The following is a 17,518-nucleotide window of genomic DNA, read 5'->3' as shown; positions in this document are numbered from 1 at the left end:
TTACAAAGGAATCTGTTAAGAACAGTAAATTTCTTATAGATATGGAGAAGAGATAGAAGATTAAGATTGCCAGAGGCAGGGGGTCACAGATGGGCAAAATGCATAAAAGTGGTCAAAAGGTACAAACAGCCACTTATAAATAAGTCATGAGATGTAATGAGAACATGGTGACTTAATTAATAATACCGCATTGTATATTGGAAGTTGTAACAGAGTAGAATTTAAAAGTTCTCAGTACAAGAAAAAAAATCGTAACTGTGTGCGGTGATAAAAGTTAACTAGACTGACTGTGATTATTTCACAATATATAAAAATACCAAGTCATTATGTTGTATACCTAAGAGTAATATAATATTACAAGTCAATTATATCTCAATTTTTTTAAAATGGTAAGTCTGTAATTCATCTTAAAGAAGAAACAAATAATAGATTTCCTCAATCAGCAAAGTACAGCTTCTGTCATATGTACTTGGTTTAAAAAGAGAAGTTTAAAGGGAGGTAACAAAACTTAGTAAGTCTTAAAAACCATAGTTTAACATCATGAATAATACAGTAAACAGAAGCCTAGGAGTCAGACTGTCTGGGTCTGAATCTTAGAATAGCAATTTATTAAATGAGTGACTTTAGGCAAGTTATTTTGCCTCTGTGCCTTAGTTTCTTTACCTACAAAATGGGAATAATAGCACTATACTTTCACAGACTTGTTGTAAAGATTAAGTCAATTAATACAGATGAAGCATTTAGAACAATGCCTAGAATATGCAAGCACACTTTAAATCTTATTTATTATTACTGGGGTGCCTGGGTGGCTCAGTTGGCTGAGCAGCTGACTCTGGGTTTTGGCTCAGGTCATGATCTCAATGTCTTCAGACTGAGCCCCAAGTTAGGCTCTGTGCTGGGCTTGGAGCCTGTTTAAGACTCTCTCTCTCTCTCTCTCTTTCTGCCTTGCCCCACTGCCCATTCATGCACTCTTTCTCTCAAAAAAAAAAAAAATTAAAAAATAAAAATAAGTTATTATTATTCATCATTGTATAAATAACCACTCTTAAATTTCAACTACTGAAATATAACCTAAGTACTCAATAACAATCTGAAACTGTTATGTTCCTGTTCTTTATATTAAAAAAAAAAATCTTAATCTATTTCAACATAAAAGATTTTCCAGCTTAAAGTAGCATATGTGAATACAGGAAAAGGAACACTGCAACTTTAGAAAATGAATCCATATTTTAGTTTTACTCACCCAAATAACTGTCATCAAAAATAGCTTGAGCAGTCCGAGTTGCTAACTGGTTATTATATTTGATGCTGTAAACTTTGGGATCATATTTAGATACGATTTCTGCCACCTGATCTGAAATGAGCTGACCTGAAAAATATATATAAAATAAGTTTCTAAAGGGAATTTATGATCCAGATGATAGAAGGCACCTGCACACATAGCATTAGAGATGAGTATTTCTAATTCTTAGCCTTAAATAACTCTACATAATACTAGATCTGAAATCTAGTATTTCTAAAGTCACAATTACTTCTATTCAAGATAGTTCTTAAAATTAGCCACTGCTAGTAAACAAAAGTTACGAATACAGGATTGTCTTAATTCACAAAGAAAATCGATGTTAAAGAACTGGAATAATAAAATCAAGGGCTGTTTCCCAAATATTAGAATTTGAAAATCCATTTAAATAATTACTTTTTCTTTTATAGTAAGAATAATTGGTTCAACTGTTTTTTTTTTTCTCCCTCCACAAATTATCTGGATACCTTTAAGAAGCCTGAATGGGTAAGCTCACTTTTCTTTACAACCTTAAGTCACCAGGTCAATAAGAAATCCAGAGCACTACACAAAAATCAGATTGTTCCCTACCTAAGAAAGGTTGGCTAATTTATCAAATGTCATCTCCATACATAAAGAAAATCATCTCTTCATTTCTGTTTTAGAAAAAAATTCATAGTTAATGTTTATCAGTCTGTTCCAATCTGTCCAGTCACAGAAGTTGAGTCGTCTATAGGGTAAGAACACTTCCTGTTTGAGTCACTACTTTATGCTCTGTGCCTGAACAGTACCTAACACATAGCAAGAACTCAATAACTATTCCTTGAATCAAAGAACACATTTGGGGCGCCTGGGTGGCTCAGTGAGTCAAGCCTCTGCTTTCGATCATGTCATGATCTCAGGGTCCTGGGACTGAGCCCTGCGTCAGGCCCTCTGCTCAGTGGGGAGCCTGATTCCCCTTCTCTCTGCCTGCTGCTCTGCCTACTTGTGATCTCTCTTTCTCTCTCTCTCTCTCTCTCTTTCAAATAAATAAATAAAATCTTTTTAAAAAAAAAAAAGAACAGAGGAAAATGCCATCATCTCTTTTGAATAAAACATTGTAATTTTATCTATTTGTACAGAGGTAATTCTGAGATCTATGGAAAAATTCATTCTGACATACTTATTAATTCAGAGTAAAACTTGCTGATTTTAATCTTATTAGAACAAAATATTTTCTGTCCAGCCCCTGAATCTTTCAATGACATATCCTAGACCATTTATAATAAAATACCAATCAACACAGTGTCAATTATCTATATCAGTCCTAATTTTTAAATAGGAATAAATAGGCACTATATAATACTCAAAGGTATTACAAGAACGAGTCATCTAGTTCAGTCAGTTAAGTGTTTACCTTCGGCTCAGGTCAAGATCCCAAGGTCCTAGGATCAAATCCTGCCTCCCTGCCTCAGCCTCCTTGCCTTGGGCTCCCTGCTCAGCAGGGAACCTGCTTCTCCCTCTCCCTCTGCCATTTCCCCTATTTGTGCTCTCTCTCTCATTCTCTCTTTCAAATAAATAAATAAAATTAAAAAAAAACAAAAAACAAAAACTAGTCACAAAAACATGTTCACAGCTGTGTTTCCTAAAAAGGCAGTGGTAACAAGTGGTCCTGACTGATAATCACAGAATCATCGTTGGTTCCCAGGCATTCCCAGCAGACACCTCTCTCCCCTCCACTGAATGACATAACTAGCACTGAAGGAAAAAAAAAATCCGTTTTTTTATCTTACTAGAAAGCACTAATATCTCCTACTTTAATCTTCTATGCAATTAAGCTATTTTTGTTTTCATTTTTAAACTGTAAAACCCAAAACGGTTTTCCTACATCATTTCATTTTCCAATAGGCGTATAAATTCACTGAAATTCAATTTCTTCTGTTTCAGTGAGTATGTTGATCCATCTTTCCCTGATTTTTCTCTCCATTTTCTCCTTTGCCATCCCTTTCAACTTTTTACTTATTCCCATTTCTCATTCCTTCTTATTTTCTTTACTATTTTTCTTCAGTAAATCTCTTCCTTTCATTTCCTTTTCTATGAAGCAAAAACAAGCATGGATTTTCCTACAAAAAAGCAAGTAAGGAAACCATAGTGTCGAATACAGAAGTAAAATTCAGAATTAGAAAGTATTTGCACATTAATGTAATCTAATGACTACATCCAAATATTGGTAATGCTTAAATATCAGAATGCCAAAAAAACAAAAGTTCTGACCTTGTAAACAGCACTTCTTAGCAGAAAACAAACATGTGAATATATGAACTAAGTTAATATCCATGTGTACCTAATGATAAATGAAACTAGTAAAGCAAGTAAGCAAATTTAGTTACCTGCTTTGAAATTGTCAACAAATAATGATGTTACGCATTTGTACAAATGGTAATTTTACTAGGCGCCTCAAAATGACTGAAGCAAGTGTTTTATATTTATACTGATGCCAGTTTAATTACACTCTTTTGAAACTTAATAAGATCCTCTATTTCAAAAACTCCCCCCACACAAAGAAATCACTCTTGATGTCAGTAATTAATGAGAAAATAACCACTTAAATATTCTAATGAGCAAATTCAAAATACTTTAAAACCATGAGCTTTCAAAATGCCAAAATTTGCCCGTCATAGCTCAGTTCCGCACTTCCTAATGCTTACATCATAGCCTCTGGAGTACAGAGATGAAGCATATGCCACAAACAAAAATAAATTGTTTTAAATTACTTTATAGATTTGCTTTATTATTTACTTTAAAAACACTGTTTATTTTCTCCTAGGAATATACATAAATATATTGCAATATGCCATATATTTTATTTTCTATATATCATACTATATATAGGATACTACAGTCCTTTTAAAAAAAAATACTGTACAACAGATAGTGATTATACATTTAAATTGTATTTTTCAATTTCTTCCTTTAAAATAATTTGAAAAATCTCAGGCATATAAGCCAAGAAAGCATTCATAATCATTGCTGAGTAATTTTAAAAAATATTAACCTACCTTGCCAATAAAAGCTACCAGGACCACCAAGAAGTACTCTATCAGCCTAGATTAAATCAAACAACAAAAAGACACATATTTAAAAACAGGCAGTTTGAAAGTTGAAAGCAATATAATACACATAAGAGCTATATATGCATACACATCTAACATTTAATATATATAAAAGCTATATATATATATACATATAACAAAATCATAAATCTCAAACTCCTCTAACTCATTCTCAGTAAATTTTCATTGACCCTTTGCTAAAATACATTAAAATACAATACAAATCAAAAAGTAGTTATAATGATTCAATATATAAAAATACACAAATACACACACTGATTCTATAGATCTGGCTGCTTCCTATACTTGTTATGAAGTACTACTGCAAAATATTTCTGAGTTACAATAAAGACAAAAAGTCTTTTTTGATTCTGTCTATTTTGATTCTGTCTATTACATTTGTGACTACACAGGCAAATTTCCTTTCTAAAAAATCATTAAAAATTCTTTGGCTAGGGGCGCCTAGGTTGCTCAGTGGGTTAAGGCCTCTGCCTTCGGCTCAGGTCATGATCCCAGGGCCCTGGGATTGAGTCCCGCATCGGGCTCTCTGCTCTACAGGGGGCCTGCTTCTCCATCTCTCTCTGCCTGCCTCTCTGCCTACTTGTGATCTCCGTCTGTCAAATAAATAAATAAAATCTTTAAAAAAAAGAACAAAAAAACAAAAAATACCCTCTGCCTTCAGCTCAGGTCATGATCCCAGGGTCCAGGAATCGAGTCCTGTATCAGGCTCTCTGCTCGGCAGGGAGCCTGCTTCCCTTCCCCTCTCTCTGCCTGCCTCTCTGCCTACCTGTGATCTCTGTCCAACAAATAAATAAAAATCTTTAAAAAAAATTATTTGGCTAAGAAAAAATTATTTTTCATCCTGCAGATCTACACAGAAATGAAGTTAGAAGGTAAATTTTTCAGGGTATATTATATATACAAATTACACTTGACTAGCATTTCTTGTATCTATAACAAACTGTAAGTACCTATTTCAAGGAAACTGTGTTTAGTGTTTGAGCATATTTTGATATTTCTTCCAGCTGGAGAGAAAATAGTTTTCCTCTCCAAACATACATATTAGTCCTAAGATTTCAACAGATAATTTCCTGCCCTGGCTATGAAAAAGATACTTCTAAATTGTCTACTTTAAAAAGATACTTTTCAGGGGCCCCTGGGTGGCTCAACAGGTTAAGCCTCTGCCTTTGGCTCAGGTCATGATCTCAGGATCCTGGGATAGAGCCCCACATTGGGCTCTCTGCTCAGCGGGGAGCCTGCTTCCCCCCTTCTCTTTGCCTGCCTCTCTGCCTATTTGTGATCTCTCTCTGTCAAATAAAGAAAAATCTTAAAAAAAAAAAAAAAAGATACTTTTCAGAAATGTGTTGAAGAAAGCAAACAGTTAATTTAGCAATGAATATTTATGGTATGAGACTATTTCTGGGGTTACAGTTGCACGGGTACAGCACAGGTACAGAAAACATGGACTTTTTTTTGAATCAACGTCTATTTGAAAATATTTCATGAAAGTTTAAAGCTAGTATTTATTAATATACTTGTTTTGCTTCCTCAAATTTTGAATTTTTAGTAATTACTAGTAAATTTTGAATTATGAATCTCAAACTGAGTGATTTAAATCAATTAGGTAGTAAAGAAAGTTAACTATAATTATAGTCCTAGTCTAGAAAAAAATTTTTTAGTAAAGATAAAATACAAATTTTAAAAAATAATAAAAAGCTTTATAAATTTTCTGAATTACATAATTGTGTAATTTCTATTGTTTTAATAAATTTAAGGCATTTTCTAAGAAAGCCATATTGAGCTTTCTAAGGATGCTCTAAATTAAATCAATATATGTAAGATTTCTCTAGGTGTAATTAATATTCTCAGTCTGATATTCAAAATGTTCATATATCCCAGTACCCCCCTGCCCAAAAAACCCACATACACAAAAGAAAGTGATAGAAAGAAAAATACTACAGAAAATTTTCCTTTGAAAACATACACTGAACTGCTATTTTAGGAAAACAGATAAAAACTATCAACTCTGGAGAGCATACTAGCTTAGTGAAAAATACATAGAGCCACACATATGAGATTTTTTACAGTAATTAAGTTGTCCAACTTTACTTGGTGCCTGTAGGCACATAATAGATGGTAAACATGCACATTTCTCAGCTTTTATGTAACAAAACTACAATTTTGTAACAGAGCTACTGACAAGATTTTGTGAAAAAACAATTTCAAACAGGAAAAACTTTAATATTATATAAATTTATCTAACTAGAAATTTTAATATTAAGTCATAATGGATATCTGCATTTCTGAGGAGATTTTCTACTGTCCTCCATTCCCATTCTGATGTCTATTTCAAATAAGCAACATCTGTTAGGGAGAGAATAATATAAGGCAAAGAATATCAAAATACATAGGTCATTTCTTTTAGCCATTTTCGTAAAACTTGTAATAGTTATAAAGAAGCTAAAGTATTGAACAATTAATTTTTAACAATGGTTTAGATAATGAGATAGATCTGAATCTCATTCAGTCTTAAAGTAAGAACTTACTTTGGTAAAATCAATGCTGAATCCTCCTTGACAAAATCCCTGCCCATCAGCATCAATATTTTCTAAAATAAAAAGATTAGAAATATACACAAACCCAAAAACAAATAACATAAACAAAACATGAGAAAAATCTCTATCACTATAACCATAAGACAATGTACCATGAATTGGGAATGTTCACTCACTCAAGCACTTAATGAGCTATTATCACATTCTGAAAAAGCTAGTGTCCATTTTTATCAGCACCATTTTCTCAGATATGGCAAGAGAGATCAAAGTACCTGGAATAGTCACCAGGAAACAGAAACATCACCTAAAATGGGAGATTTAAAACTTATTTTTAACCACAACCCACAGCAAGATTATATATCATAACCCATAAAACCCAATATTTACATGTTATATGTGTATATAATAGATTCATCGATAAGACAAAATTTCACAAAACAGTATCAGTATTACCATGTACAATATATTTTGACATTTTCTATTTTATTTCATTCCATTTTTAAAAAAATTACTGGCTATGAACCACTGTTTGAATTCATAAAACAGAGATGAGTTGTGTTCTATGAGTTAAAAACTCCAATTCTAAGTTCCTATTATTACCCTACAGTGGCTAGCCTACAGTCTTCACAAATGAATACTGGTAAAGAGATACATACATTCCTAATACATACTTACCACACATACATTTTGTAGCCAAAAACAATTAAAAAAATATTAAAAACGTAGCTTGGAATTTTGGGAGAAAGCCAGGCCCTAACTTAATGTACAGCAAAGAACAAAATATGAAACTATCTTCACAACCTATTTAGAACTGCAGTCTAATGAACGTGAACACCTTTAAACATGACACTTTCAATTATTTTCCAGATGATAACAGACTCACTAGTTAGACTCTTTTGTAGTTACCTTTTATCTGGTAGTTTTCACAAAAGGAAACGATTTCTGGACAATTAGCTAATTCATTCAAATTAACTCTAATCATGAGTAATACTGTACCTAGAATACAGGTTAGGATGAACCTGAAGACTCTCCCTTGTTTTATTTTGAGGATAACAAGGAACAATGAAAACACTACTCTTTAGTTATCAAGGAATTCTTCTAGTCAATGTTACAATACATAAATCATTATGCTATATAGTATTTACTAAATTTCCCACCCAAACACAGGAACCAAAAATATCTATTTTCAGTACAACTGAAAGGACAACTTCCAAAAATTTTTGTCAAATACTCCCATCAAAAATTTTGAACACATTTTAAAAACCTGGGAACTGCCCCAAGATTACACACTTAATAACTAAATTTAGATTTGTTTTAGAAAATAGCCTCAAGAGTGTAATGCTACCCCAATGTAAATTTTTCTAACCAAGAGGGAATGGGAAAATGTGGGCTGGGGTTTCCAGTATCTAGTGAATCATACTGAGGAATCCTGCTCTGACCTCAAGTCAGCCATTTATTTCCTTTATTCAAGTTGTATTCAGGGGAACTATTTCAGGCCATTTATAAAGACATCCCTTTTTGATTTCATACCGTATATTTATGTGCTTTATTTGGTTTCCCAGAATGCCCAGCTAGAAAACATGGTCGTCCTTTAAAATTTTCTTAACAGGGACGTATTAAACTGAGTGTTTAAGGCAATGTAAAGAATTTTATGCTAACCACAAGCTATTTTAGTGAAGGCTTTTGTTTTCATTCCGACAGATGAATAATATTTCTCCCATTCGTGAAGCCTGACAGCATGATAAATAATATTACTGATTATGATAGTAAGAGCAGCTAATGTTTATTAAGCCCATTCCCCAAGCCACATACTGTACTAAGTATTTTCCAAGGCGTTATCTTTTAAAATCTTATGCAATCCTATGAGAGATGCTATTATTATTCACGATTAATAAGGAAATGAAGGCTTACAGAAATTAAGTAACTTGACCAGACTCAGCCAGCTAGTAAATGAGAGAACTGGGATCTGAGCCCAGTGTGTCCACACCATTAACCTGCACTATCTCAAATCAACAATGGACTTAGAATTTCCTGAGTAACAATCAAGGGGGAAGAAAAGGCAACTAGCTTTCAAAACAGAAAAATCTGCATACAAATAATGTCATCAGAAAGCGGAAGGAACAAAGGACACAGCCTGACCATGGAATTGAAAGTATTTAAGTTACATGATTTGTGGCTCTGGAACTTTTAGAGAGACACCTGGCCTATTGTGTAAAGCCATTAGGCCATAGATAGTTCTGAAAAACCAAAAACAAACATAATTAGGAATAAAGAAATTTTTTACAGACAGTGAAGTTTCATGCCCAGGGTGTCCACACAAGTCATGCTGAAAACAAAAGCAAACAAACAAACAAAAAGCCCCACAAACTACCAAAACAAGCCAAGTTATCAATTAACAATGCAGCCGTTCAAACTTGGCATGTAAAATCAGTCATTGGCTGCATAATTTAATGAAGTATGAAGAAAATACAAAATACAAAAACTGTACCTCTAAAGTCTGTTATCCAAATCGGTGTTTTAACAAGGGTAAAACAAAGGCCCAGAGTGATTAAGTAAATCATGCATAGCTACAGGAGGTTGTTGACAAAAGGTGAGAATATAACCCAGGTTCTCAGATTCCCTCTCCTGAGCATTCCCTTTCCTGAGCACTTTTTTTCCTGTGGTCATGTCACCCTTTGTAATCTGGGCCTGTAGGTAGCTTCATATCGCAAAGGTTACACCAAAAAGCGTGCATGTACAATGATCAGGGGAAACTGAAAGCCAGATTTATTACGAAGAAGGGCATTCACTTTGATTTTTGAAGTCATTCTTTTGTTTTTTCTAAGATTTGAGGTATTATTATTTGATCAGGATCAACAAACTTTTTCTGTAAAGGACCAGATACTATTTTAAACTTAGGGGCTATATGGTCACTGTGGCAACCACTCAGCTCTCCCTTTATACACAGCATGTAAACAAATTGGAGCGGTGGGGGGAGGGGGGCAGTATTCCAATAAAATTTTATTTACAAAAAGAGGCTCACGGGGCGGGGCGCCTGGGTGGCTCAATGGGTTAAGCCTCTGCCTTCAGCTCAGGTCATGATCTCAGGGTCCTGGTGTCGAGCCCCGCATCAGGCTCTCTGCTGAACGGGGAGTCTGCTTCCCTCTCTCTCTGCCTGCCTCTCTGCCTACTTGTGAACTCTCTCTCTCTCTCTGTCAAATAAATAAATAAAATCTTTAAAAAAAAAAAAAAAAAGAGGCTCACAAGTCAGTATCGTGACCTGATTTGGATGTTAAATACTTCAGAAAATAAGGTTTAAAACAATTTTACAATTTCTGTGCCGATATGTAAAATTTCTGTCTAAACCAAACAGAAGCATTATGTAACAGAAACATGCAAATAACGGCCTTCATCCTTTAAATACATGCTGAGAAAAAAAAACTGGTCATCACTGAAGAGGCAAAATGACAGAAACTATTAGCCTAACCCAGCAGTATATCCCCAATGCACCATCATTAGAATGCTTGTTTTCAGACGGGTACTGAGTACTCTTCCACATCCAGAAAAATCCAAACCTGTATTTGTAAAAGCAGGATGTACTTCTCATGGATAAGCTGTGGTTAACACTGAGGCAAGTGAAATGGAAAATATTTCCCATTGTTAGTATTATAAGGTAAGGATTCATTTGGAGTAAGACCAGGTTCAAATCCTCATTAGACTGCTCACTACTATAAGATCTGGGGAAAAAATTACTTGTAATCATCTGAATCTCAGTTCCTACATCTACCATGTGTGAATAAGGGTGATTTTTATATGTCAGTCATGTAAGTGGTAAGTTACAAACCTGGCATGCAAGAGTTAGCTCATTCCTCATAGCTATAAGATTATCTTTTCACAACAGGAACATCGTTGCAATACAGCAAAACACAAATTTAGTTCTCGCGTGTTCCACATACCACAAAGACAGGAGTACTGTGACCAAGACAGCAACATAAAGGTGATGATACAGATGGCATCAAGCACTGAGTGTAGGAATGCCAACCTCCTCTGGTCTGTATGCTTTCTGGCCTATCCTCATAAATAATGCAGTTCTGGAGGTATCATTCTTTTGATGTGTACCTCTCACTTACAACAAATAGGGTAAAGTTGGTGGATTAAGAAGTAAGTGTTAATAAAAATCATTTGCAATTTCCTGGAGGTTCAAGTGCTTAGAATTTTGAAGACTGAAAAATTCCTTTGGCCTGGTGTCCTAAGTCACCTAACATGGGAAAAAAAGAATTTTAGCAGTAACAGTCTTACATGTTGTACTTCTATTACTAATTCCCTCTACCAAACTATCTGGTGACCAATGGAACAAAGAAAAGTATCAGTCTGAGGTGGCTCAGTAGGCTAAGCATCTGGCTTCAGCCCAGGTCTCAATCTCAGGGTCCTGGGATCAAGCCCCACATCCGGCTCCGTAGCTTAGTGGGGAGTCTGCTTCTCCCTCTGCCTCTCTCCCTTGCTTGTGCTCTTTCTCTCTCTTTTTGTCTCTAATAAATAAATAAATCTTAAAAAAAAAAAAAAAAGAACTGGAATCTCTTTTGGAAAAACATTATCAAAACTGTAAGTGCTCAAAATCACCTTTAATCACAATATGAATTTCATACGAAATTTCAAATAATATTAGACAACAAAGTGAGATCTTTTCGTCCATCAAAAGAGGAGTAAGCTTGATAAAAGATAAACAGAGAAACTCTGATTTAAAAGAAGGAAAATTCAGGAACGCTTGGCTGATTCAGTCAGTAGAGCGTATGACTACTGATCTTGGTGTTGTGAGTTTGAGCCTCAGGTTGGGTGTAAAGATTATTTAAAAGAAAATCTTTCAAAAAATTTTTTAATTAAAAAAAAAAAATTAAAGGAGGAAAACTCCAACTCAGGAGTCCTGAGCTCAATGTTTCACCTTCCTATATAAACTCTGGCTCTTTTTAAAGACTTTTTTTTTTTTTTTTTTTTTTACATTTAACACCGTTATTAATATAAAACTCTAGTTCTTAAACTTTGGTATCTATGAAATTGCCTTGTGGAGTTTTCCTGAAAAGGAAGGTACCCAGGCCTGACAGAGATCTACTGCATCAGAATCTTTTATATAGGAGTCCCACACCTGTGTTAGAGAAGCTCAATGGAGCGTCTTTTGACTCACACACACTATGTCTACAATTTTTAATACACACACACACACTTGTAACAAAGTAGGCTTCCCAACCCTCTTTTAAAAGCTGATACAACTTCCTACACATACTTGATCTACATGGGGCATACTCCACAGTCTTTGTTCCATCCTGAAGAAAACATGTTCCAACAGGCTCTCTCTCCTGTTTCATTTCAGTCCTCCAGTGGTAGAGCGGGGCACAGGCCTAAAATCAAAGGGGATAGTCCACAGCATAAAAATTCCCTGAAAAACTGAGCGTTTCAGACAATCTGTGTTACTCTAGAATTCAAAAACACTTTCTAAGCATTAATAAAAATTAATCAAACCTGTCTTATACCAAGAATTCCTTATTACCACAGTGGATACAGATTTAAAAAGTACTTTCCAGGGTGCCTGGGTGGCTCAGTGGTTAAAGCCTCTGCCTTCGGCTCAGGTCATGATTTCAGGGTCCTGGGATCGAGTCCCGCATCGGGCTCTCTGCTCAGCAGGGAGCCTGCCTCCTCCTGTCTCTCTCTGCCTGCCTCTCTGACTACTTGTGATCTGTCTGTCAAATAAATTAAAAAAAAAAAAAAAAGTAATTTCCTCACATAATCTTTTTCAAAATAGTTACCAAAACTATTTCATATAGCATTTTTCTTGCTATTATGCACTAGGCTGATGGTCACAGATCAAATTAATGTTTTAACTAAGTAACATTCTCATGCATGTAGAAAATACCCTGAAATTATAAAGCAAATAATTTGTTATTAAGAAAAAATAGGGATGCCTGGGTGGCTCAGTCGTGAAACATCTGCCTTTGGCTCAGGTCACAATCTCAGGGTCCTGGGATCAAGTCCCACATTGGGCTCCCAGCTCAGTGGGGAGTGTACTTCTCCCTCTCACTCTGCCTGCTGCTCCCCCTGCTTGTGTGTGCACTCTCTCTTTCTCTGGCAAATGAATAAATAAAATCTTTAAAAAAAAAAAAGAAAGAAAGAAAAAGAAAAAGAAGAAAGACTTCAGAGTGCTTATTTTACCTACTTTCCAAATAATGACCTTTTTGTTTTCGGTGTTACAGATTTTAACATCATGTAGAAGCAGTGGAATGATGCATATTTTAATAACATAGTAATTTACCAAAATGAACATTTAAGTTGCTGGAAAAAGGTTCAATTAACTTTTTGTAATACTTTTTTGAAGTAAAACATTAACACAAACACTGCAGAAATTAATAGCAGGTTATTTTATATCTACCCTGAAAAAGGTGAAAGGAGACAATTATTGCTACTTCTCCACATGAACTTGATGTTTCATGTACACGGATTATTTGCTCCTCCTGCTTACGTCTGCTTCTGTGCTTTCTGCCTAGAGTGCCCCCACTCTCAACCCCATCCTTCATTTCCAACTGGACACATCCATTAAACTCCTTTGAAATTGCAGCTCCTAAACAAATTCTTTCCTAATGCCCCACGACTGGATTTTAAAAAACAGAAATGAACACAATGCACAAAATTAAAAAAAGGAAAGGCTTTCTGAGGAAGTGAAATGAAAGCTGAAATCAGAATGACAAAGGAATTGGCCAAGTGAAAATCAACAAGATGAGCATAAGATAGGCAAGGGAACAAAAACACTGAGATACTAACTGCAGTGACCTGTCATGTGGAAGGAATAAAGACCAGTCTAGCTAAAGCATGTGAGGTGGCATAAGATGAGGCCAGAGACAAGAGCCACTGACCGGATTATGGAGGTGCTCCTAAACCAGAAGCAGCATAGATTTGTCCTCTGAGAGTGATAGAAAATTACTTAACTGTTTTAATCAAGAAGATGAAATGCTGATTCCCTCTGGTCCTCCCAGGGAGAATGGACTGTAGTTGAGGCAGGAGAAGCAGCAGAAAGAGGAGGAGAGCCTCTGCCATAACCCAGGCAGGCAATGACGGTGGCTGGATACAGGGTGGAAATAGTGCAGGTGAGGATTTATTGATGGATGTGGAATATATTCCCGAAGCCAAATTGATAGGGCTTGCTGGTGGATGAGGTGGAGAGTTATGCCTCTAAACAAGGTGGGAAGGTTTTATATGGAAGCAGTTATCTTTGTGTTTTTCCCTTTTTTAATTATTATTTATTTATGTATTTATTTTATTTCAGAGAGAGAGAGAGAGAGAACACAAGCAGGGTGGGCTGCAGAGGGAGAGAGAGAAGCAGGCTCCCCACTGAGCAGGAAGCTGGACACAGGCCTGATCCCAGGACCCTAAGACCACAACTTGAGTCAAAGGCAGACACCCAACTGACTGAGCCACCCAGGTATCCCTGTGTTTTTTTCTTTTTGATAGTGGGTAAAAAGAGTTCTATTTTGGCCATGTTCATTTTCAGTAATACACGAGATATCCAAATGGAAATGCCACACAGCTAGTTTGGAAATATGACTGAAAATCCAAGGAGAATTAAGAGCTAGAATGATAGATTTAGGGATTATGACATATGGGTTTTATTAATAGCCATGAGACAGGATAGGAACAGATAGCTAAAAGGTGTAGTTAGAGAAGACAGGGGTCCAGAACACAGCCTGGGAATAACCCAACAACTAGAGACTGAGCAAAAAGGAGGCTGCAAGGAGCAGGTAACTGAATGAGAGAAAACCAGGAAAATACAGTGTTCCAGAAGCCAAGGGAAGAAAAGTATTTCAAAAAGAATGGGCTAACTGACCTTGCTGAATGGTGATGAGAGGATAAGAAACATAAGAAAACACTGATTTCAGTGACCTGAGAGCCAAGGTGACTTTGGCCATGCCTGCCTGAGCCTGACTACAGTGGTTGGGAAGAAAACGCGAAGAAGGTAGAGATGGTGACTGTAGAAAAGACTTTCAAAAAGTTTCTGAAAAGAGGAGCAAAGTAATGAGGCATAGCAGTGGAGAAGAGGCAAAGGGAACGTTGCTGTATTTTTAAAGAGAGGAGGTATTAGTGTGTTTGATTAATCACAGACCTACTAGTCCTAAACCTGACTGGAGAGAAACATACTGACGAGAAGTATTAACAGGGCCAGGAGAAAGGAACAAGGTAGGAATAAAGGTAGAAAGTAGCAAAACCCAAGTCTGTGAAGGGTGGGATGGATGGGATCCGCAGACAGGATGACCTTTGATCAGAGCTATCTTATCTCATCTTGCACTGTGCTCCAGAACACACTGAGTTTTACTATCAGCTTTCAAACATAAAATCTTCTGTGTTTCCACATAAATTGACAAACCCACCTATGAGGAAATAACCAAAAGACTTACCAAAATTTTATCCTGTTTTGATCTCACAGATGCTCCAAACCACTGGTGAGACTTAAACTCCAAAGGATCATCCTTAGCAAAATCTCTATTGCCTAAGAAAAATATTGTGAGGGGTGAGAAACAAAATATATATTCTTAGTAAAACAGTTTATTTCAATCCAGCCAGATGTACAGTGTGCCTTTCATTAATCAAATTCCACATCAGCTTTTATCTCACGTACTTTATGAATGTCTAAAACTTTCAACTAATCAAAAAACGAAATACAGGATGACGATAAGTGTCTCAGGGTTGCTATTAACCCATATTAACTATTACAATGTAGATGTGAAAAAGTAATAGTAAAGTTTCCCAACTGCTAAATTATCAGGTAATTAACTATTAAACAAATACTTATAGTCACCTACTGTACTCCCACAAATTCTGCGATATAAAGATATTTATAAAAACAAAAGTCTACTGCCGGGATGCCTGGGTGGCTCAGTCAGTTAAATGACTGCCTTCAGGTCAAGTCATGATCCCAGGGTCCTGGTATCAAATCCCACATATGGCTCCTTGCTCAACGGTGAGCCTGCTTCTCCCTTTGCCTGCTGCTCCCCCTGCTTGTGTGTGCACGCTCGCTCTCTCTCTCTCTCTCTGTGACAAATAAAATCTTTAAGAAAAAAAAGGCTCCTTTATAAAACACCAGTAGCAAAAGACTAAAGTAAAAGACTGAGACAGTGCAAATGACATTATAACACAGGAGTTAGAACTAGGAAGACATGACTCGGCTGGTGGAAAAAGGAATTAGATTTGACACATTCAAATATTTACTTTCAGTTTACATTACTGAGAAAATTATTCCCAATGTACCAGCCACTCATGTAAAGCACTTATAAAAAAGAAAGAAAAGAAAAAAGAAACAGAGAAAAGAGAAGAGAACAGAAGAGAAGAGAAGAAAGAAGAGAATGGAAGAGAAGAAAGGGGAGGGGAGGGGAGGGGAGAGGAAAGGAGAGGCTTTTTGTTTTTTGGGGTTTTTTTGAATTTCTAAAATGAGCATTTATTTCACAGAAGTCTTGGCACAATGAGGCTGGGGTAAGCATGGCTTTAGCGACTGTTCTTGGTTGCTCCCTTTGCTGCAGCAATCAGTGAGTGGAGTGAGGCTGGAGAGGGGCTTGGCAATCTTCAGGAACTGATGCTGCAGCAGCTCTTGGGCTGAACCTCTCTTCTCCGCATCCATCTCAAGACAGCGGTTCAGAACCTCCCAGAAGAAAGCTGACAGCTTCTCTGGGTTCTGAAGCCCTGGGGTCCCATTGGTGGCAATGAGGTACAAGACTCTCAGAGGATTTTCACTGAGGTATGGGGGCTCCCCTTCAATCATTTCGATGGCCATGATTCCCAGGGACCAGATGTCAACCTTGGGTCCACAGGCCTTCCGCGTCACAATCTCTGGTGCCATCCGGTATGGAGTTCCCACCATGGTGCTCCGTTTGCTCTGCTCTGGGGTGATCTGGGCACAGAACCCAAAATCGGTTAGCTTGACAGAGAAGAGAGGAGAGGAGAGGAAAGGAGAGGAGAGGAGGAGAGGCGAGGAGAGGATCCTTTCCACTGAAAAGCTGTTAAATTGTTCAAGAAAAAAATTATGGAAACATCCATAAAGTATTTAGGGAAAGAGAGACTATTTTCTTTTTTTGAGAGAGAGAGTAATTATTTTTAAAGTCTAGTCTGTTCTTCTTAAAATCTATTTATATTAATCATTCTTTATAAGCATGCATTCCAAGGGGCACCTGGGTGGCACAGTGGGTTGAGTGTCCGACTCTTGGTTTCGGCTCAGGTCATGATCTCAGGGTCCTGAAATGGAGCCCTGCATCAGGTTCCGAGCTCAGCCTGGAGTCGGCTTGAGATTCTCTCACTCTCCCCTCTGTCCCCATCCCCACTCACATGAGAACTCTCTCAATCTAAAATAAATAATCTTTTTAATATATATATATATAAATTTTTTTTTTAAGATTTTATTTATTTATTTGATAGCACAAGTAGGCAGAGAGGCAGGCACAAGGAGAAGCAGACTCTCTGCTGAGCAGGGAGCCCAATGTGGGACTCGATCCCAGAACCAAGGGATCGTGACCTGGGCCAAAGGCAGATGCTTAACTGACTGAGCCACCCAGGCACCCCCCTTTTCCATTACTTTCAAAAAAATT

General features: G+C 36.5%; 1 protein-coding gene across 1 annotated transcript in view; it reads right to left on the bottom strand.

Moving 5' to 3' along the window:
• The window catches only part of ITGAV (integrin subunit alpha V), a 103,884-nt gene that overhangs the window by 44,910 nt on the left and 41,456 nt on the right, over positions 1–17,518 (bottom strand). The window contains exons 3-7 of the mRNA XM_032856087.1: positions 15,341–15,432; positions 12,184–12,298; positions 6,918–6,979; positions 4,318–4,363; positions 1,244–1,369 (exon numbers count right to left, since the gene is read on the bottom strand). Of these exons, the coding sequence (XP_032711978.1) occupies positions 1,244–1,369; positions 4,318–4,363; positions 6,918–6,979; positions 12,184–12,298; positions 15,341–15,432 (441 nt within the window). The remainder of the gene's footprint in view (positions 1–1,243; positions 1,370–4,317; positions 4,364–6,917; positions 6,980–12,183; positions 12,299–15,340; positions 15,433–17,518) is intronic.

The sequence above is a fragment of the Lontra canadensis genome, unplaced genomic scaffold (assembly GCF_010015895.1).
Source record: "Lontra canadensis isolate GAN:19392208 unplaced genomic scaffold, GSC_riverotter_1.0 scaffold11, whole genome shotgun sequence".
NCBI classification, from domain to species: domain Eukaryota; kingdom Metazoa; phylum Chordata; class Mammalia; order Carnivora; family Mustelidae; genus Lontra; species Lontra canadensis.
Note: the sequence above shows the minus strand (reverse complement) of the source record. Positions and strands in the feature narration are given on the sequence as shown.